Here is a 5662-nt window from a genome sequence, read left to right as displayed (position 1 = left end):
ATACAAATATGTAATAAAAAATGAATTAATAAATAAAAATAATTATACAACTATTATAAAAAGTAAATACAAATAAAATATTTTAAAAATGTGAAATTTTTTAATAAAAAACATTTTCGGTTTCCGTTTCGGCCTGACAGTTTTTTTATTTCGGTTTTGAATTTTCCATTTTGGTGCACCTCTACAATTAACCCTTGCATTGCAGGAGTAGCCCCACTGCAAGGGTTAATACAGTTTTTAACTGGAGTTCTTCTTTAAGATTACATTTCAGGTATACCAAGTGGCATAAGGCCAAAAAGTGAGAAGTTGTTAGAGAACTGTGCTCAGTTTTTTGGGAAGTTTGGAGTTACTCCATGTTAGGGCATTCAGATTTCATGGAGCAGTTAGTTAAGCTTTCAGAGAGACCTAAAGATTGACTTTTTGTTTGTTAATGTTAAAGTGACATTAAAGTAAAAAAATGTTTTCCCTCCCCTCAATGTTAATGTTAGCACTTACCTTAAATGATGTATCTTAATCCGTTCTTCCTCTTCTTTTCTGATGTTTTCATCTGTCCCTCCAGCGGTGCAGCGGCTCTCCGATCCAGCGCTGACTCCTCTGTCCTTGCTGGCACTTCCGATCCCACGGTGTCTGCATGCAGGTGCACGCGTCCATAGACTTACCTTGCATCTATGCTCGTTTCCTGGCCGAAAATCCGAACTGCGCAAGCGCCCGTCCTAAGATCCTTTGCCGCCGCCCAAACAGTTTCGGATTCTCGGACGGGAGTGCGCGTCGAAAACGGGATACATATAAACCGCTGTTGAAGCGGTTTAAAAAAAACAAACTTTTTGCATATATCTACTGCTTGCCAACAGTAGATATAGGCAAAAAAATAAAAAATGGAGGGTTTAGAAACCCTTTAACTGTTTGTACAGTTGATACAGCTTGTGCAGCATTATTTTAAAAAAACAGCGAAGTATAAATGTTCTGTCTTACAGGCATTAGATTTAGTGACTTACCTACCTGCCATCTCAAAATCAGCCACAAGATGGTGCTGTAGAGCATATATTTCTATTTACCATAGAGCAGTGATGGCAAACCTTTTTGAGTGCCCAAACTGGATCACTAAACCAGCGTCTCAAAGTGCCAACCCTGCAATTAGACCCGAATACTGATGATTTATTTCAGAAAACACTTTATACGACTGTCTGAACCAATTATGTGCTTAAATCTTAGAAGAAAAATACAATACAAGAGGTTTTACCTACACTACAGAGTGACATGTACCTTTGTACTGTGCTAATGAGTGAAGTGTTCCAAGGTACATGTCATGCAGCACAATGCAAGAGAACAGTTTTTCTACACCTTGGAGTCAATGATGGAGCACCAGGGTCCAGTACAACTGTGACCGCTGTGACCCTGGTAGCTCTGCCACTGACTCCAACTTGTAAAGGAACTAATCTCAGCAATATATTATACAGCAATGCAGAATACGTCAACTATAGAAGACTACAAATCCCAACAATACATTACACAGCAATGCAGAATTCCACAAACCATAGAGGACTACAAATCCCAGCAATATATTATTCAGCAATGCAGAATACCACCAACTATAGAAGACTATACATCCCAGCAATACATTATACAGCAATGCAGAATACCACCAACTATAGAAGACTATATATCCCAGCAATACATTAAGCAGCAATGCAGAATAACACCTACCATAGAGGACAACAAATCCCAGCAATATATTATTCAGCAATGCAGAATAAGACCATCGGCTATAGAGGACTGCAACTCCCAACAATACATTTAACAGCAATGCAAAATAATATGAAGCTACATGCCCTGTGTTGCTCCGGGGTGGCAGCCTGATGTCTCCAGGGTCTCTGGGGGGCTGTGTGGGCTCTCAGGTGAGCTGTGCCGTTCTCAGATGGGCTCTGCAGACTCTCAGGTGGGCTGTATGGGCTCTCAGGGGCAGGGCTGTGTGGCTATCAGGGGGCGCTGTACAGCTCTCAAGGTTACAGTGGATCCGAACGTCCCCGATCGCCTCTGTAGTCAGTACGCGATCCGGGCAGGTCACAATCAGGCAGCGGCAGCAACCTCTAAACAGGCATATAAGACGGCCGATCGCTGGGGCCTCTCGTGGTCCTAGCGAGGAGGAAGCAGCCGTCTAATGTGCCTGTTTAGAGGCCGCCGCCGCTGCCTGATTGCAACCAGCCCAGATCGCATACCGAGGCGATCCGGGACAGTCGGATCTATTTGCATTGGGGGTTCCTGAACCTGGGCTCCCGTGCCAGCAGAGAGGGCCCCGCGTGCCATAGGTTCGCCACCACTGATCTATACTAAATGAAAAGAAAGCAAAGCATACTGCCCTTAGTAATCAATTGTAAATAATTGGATGGCTTAAAACCTACAGGGCAAAGACTCTTCATGTTTTTCTTCCCTCCATGCCACTTATACCAGGATCAATAGGTTTTTGGAACCAAATATTTTTTTTATTGTAATGACAGTTCAGCGTCACCCGTGTTTACCAGGTAACCGGGGGACGCTAAACTGTCATTGCAACTGGCCAGAGCCAGCCGCTCGGCCCACTTCGGCTCGACAGAGAAACCCAGTATGGGTGCCAAGGTCCACAACACCAATTCCCATGACAAAATGCAGTGAAGCCAAATGAGCCCGCTGCATCAGTAGACAAACAAAAATCCTTGTCAACTACAAAATCTTCTTGCCAAAGGGCACATCCATTAATTCTGTTCAAAAACAAAGCCCAGAGGCATACAACTGTAAAACTTATATACACCGTAGGATAATGCATACGCTGCTGCTCCCTGTTCAGGGAAAAACCCCTTGCAAAGTGAATAGCCTATTTGCCTTTAGTAAATCAACCCCAAATTAATACCTGCCTTGCTATCCAGCACCTATATTAAGTTACTTAAAGAGCTGCTTGCAATACAACACTTACATCACCTTTAGAAAACTGTATACAGTATGCATATAATTAATTAGCCTTGACATTTTTAAGTTTTGAAACAGGCATGTAAGGTTTCTTCCAGAACATTGAGGTGTAAGCAAAAATACAGCATATAAGTTACAAAGGTAAAATACCATCAACTCATGCCTCACAGAAAACCACCCCATTTATACTTCCAAAGGAACTCATCCTCATAGTTCTAGCCAACCTGTGACAATGAAACTGTCACATGTCGGCTCAGTAGATCGGGAAGTGAGCGAACACATACCGACGTTCACTCACTTCTCGATCCTGTCACGGCAGAGAGCCGTGACAGGGGAGGGACTGGATTCCCCCCTCCCCGCTCCGATCCTCCAGCGCTGACTGGCGGAACGGACGGGGGAGGGGGCAGGTACAGCTGGCTCTGCCTCTAGATAGGCAGAGCCAGCTGTCACTCACACAGCTGGGCGGATCCAGACATAATTGTCGGGATCTGTTTCAGCTGCGGCATCTCAGTATAATGAGCTTAGGGTAACCGGAGGATGCTAGTTTGTGTCCTCCCGTTACCCTTAGGAGAACTATGGGAAAAAGCCCTAACCCCATAGTTCTCCTTTAAGTATTATAAATATTTATTTAGTAAGTATGTGACTGTTCTGAGATTATAGCCATGCCCAAACTAACTAATATATTTGTTCTTCCTTAATAAAGACCCTGCCACATGCCTAAGCCATTGCCCTGTACCCCTTTAATTACTGACACCAAGATGGTTACTAGAAATGTACCCTCCAGGTTCAAGAAATTGTTACCTTTTTGGATTTATCCTGAGCAGATGGGCTCCACACAGAGCTTAAAATCCAGGGACAGCTCAACTAGCATGCTATTGTTAGTCACAACCACAGCTATGCAATCAGCAAGACCTACACTCCCTTCTTAGGAGGGTGAGCATTGTTGATTGCAGAACTATTGTTGTGACTAAGCCAGGGGGTATGTTAAACTATTGAGCAGAACAGTGTTTATCTGCACCATACTGCCTGGGCATAAGATTTTCTACTGGGAATGCTTTACAAAGAAAAAAAAATAAGACCTTCAAAGCTAGCCTGTCGCTATACAAAAAAATTCAACCCAGCCATACATGTTAAAAAAGTACTGCCAGATGACCCCGCTCGGAGCGCCGCACACCGAGCAGCAGTATAAGAGTATAAGCCGAGGGGGGCACTTTTCACCCAAAAAAATGGGCTGAAAATCTCGGCTTATACTCGAGTATATACGGTATATGCTTGTAAAAGCTGCCGGAGACCACAGGGATGGACCCAGATTCCCAGAAGTATCAATTTCAGTGTGAAATTCAACAGAAGTTATTTCAGGATTTGAGCAGCGTTTAGTGGTTTGAGCAGGAAGAAATGTTTGTATTTCCTGACTTCTTTTACAGGTAAGGCTGGGCTTTTTGTATAGCAACAGTTACTTTACAAATTAGTATTTTGCTGCACATTCAATTTTTTAATAAAGTTTGCTGGTAATATTAAGTTGGACTTTAAAGTAAATGTACGCCCTAAATGTAAATCTTATCATAAATGATTGCCATTTTATTATTCATAACAATAGATGTTTTCACCGTTTTTTTACAGCCGCTTCCTTTCTACATGCATGCACTCCAGTGATGGCTGCATGGAATTTCCCATGGTGGGTTTGCTACCATGAAAATGGGCCCTACTTGTGTGTGTCAAATGTCTATTTGTAGTTTCCATGAGAAGCCCATGTTATGGGATGACATTGCAGGTGTCACACTTCCCTGTGTGAGGATCCGGCACCGGGTTTTACCTCCTGTCTGAGCTGCTTGGCTTCCTGCCAATCCACTCTGAACCTCTCCATTAAAAGTCCAGCTCACTTGTTCCGTGCCGTTCGAGCAACGTGTCTTTTCACCCAGTCGGACTTCCTGTTTATTTCTTGCCTCTGTAATCCCTGCGGTTGCCCACCACCTATCTTGTCTCCTGTGAGTCTGGATTCCCTCTTCCTCACAGCGAGATCCTGTACGTCCTGCATTGGATTGATCATCAGCTTCTTCAAGTGAGTCCTTGCAACTGTGCCTACTCGTGTGGCTGTGTATATGCTTCAACCCTGTCTGCTGATGCATCCAGCACCTCGGTGCTGCCACTAATCTTTATGTCTGTGTGGGCATGCTAGAGGGCCGCAACCTGGAAGGTGTCCAGCAGCCAATCATCCTCACCATTAGAGGCTCTGTCGAACACCTGGCCCTTCTTAGAACCTGCGCCTCTAGTGCGTCCCTGTTAACGCACAGACACCATTTTTTGCACGCTACTTTTTGTCATTTTGTGTGCCCCGTTTGCAGACCGTGACAGTTTGCTTGAACCATAAAAAGGGATGGATCTAGCGGATGTCTCAGAACAGGTGCAAGCGGTGAGCCAGAGATTAGAATCTCTCAATCACAATGTTACGGAGTAACAACTTGAAAACCAAATTCTAAGACTCTCTTTCACTCAGACCCTCACTAAAATTCCTCACAGTGAGCCACCAGAGCCCAAGATTTGTCCGCCCGATACTTTCTCGGGTGACAGGAAGCGTTTCCGCAAGTTCATAAACGCATGTAAATTGATGTATGATCTTAAACCAAGAACATATTCCACAGATAGAGTGAAGGTCTGTACCACAATCTCCTACTTAAGGAGTGAACCTCGAGCTTGGGCGAATACCTGTTTGGAGAGTGACAAT

The 5662-nt window shown here is 44.0% G+C and overlaps 1 protein-coding gene across 1 annotated transcript in view; it reads right to left on the bottom strand.

The window, feature by feature from the left end:
• MYBPC2 (myosin binding protein C, fast type) overlaps positions 1-666 on the bottom strand; it is a gene marked incomplete at its 3' end in the record, with an annotated part of 63837 nt that extends 63171 nt beyond the window's left edge. Inside the window, exon 1 of the mRNA XM_018563138.1 lies at positions 660-666. Coding sequence (XP_018418640.1) covers positions 660-666 — 7 coding nt within the window. The remainder of the gene's footprint in view (positions 1-659) is intronic.
• Positions 667-5662: the final 4996 nt, after the last annotated feature.

Source organism: Nanorana parkeri, unplaced genomic scaffold (assembly GCF_000935625.1).
Source record: "Nanorana parkeri isolate BGI_ZX_2015 unplaced genomic scaffold, ASM93562v1 scaffold635, whole genome shotgun sequence".
NCBI classification, from domain to species: Eukaryota; Metazoa; Chordata; class Amphibia; order Anura; family Dicroglossidae; genus Nanorana; species Nanorana parkeri.
The sequence above is the reverse complement of the archived record's forward strand: the minus strand, read 5'-3'. Positions and strand labels throughout refer to the sequence as shown.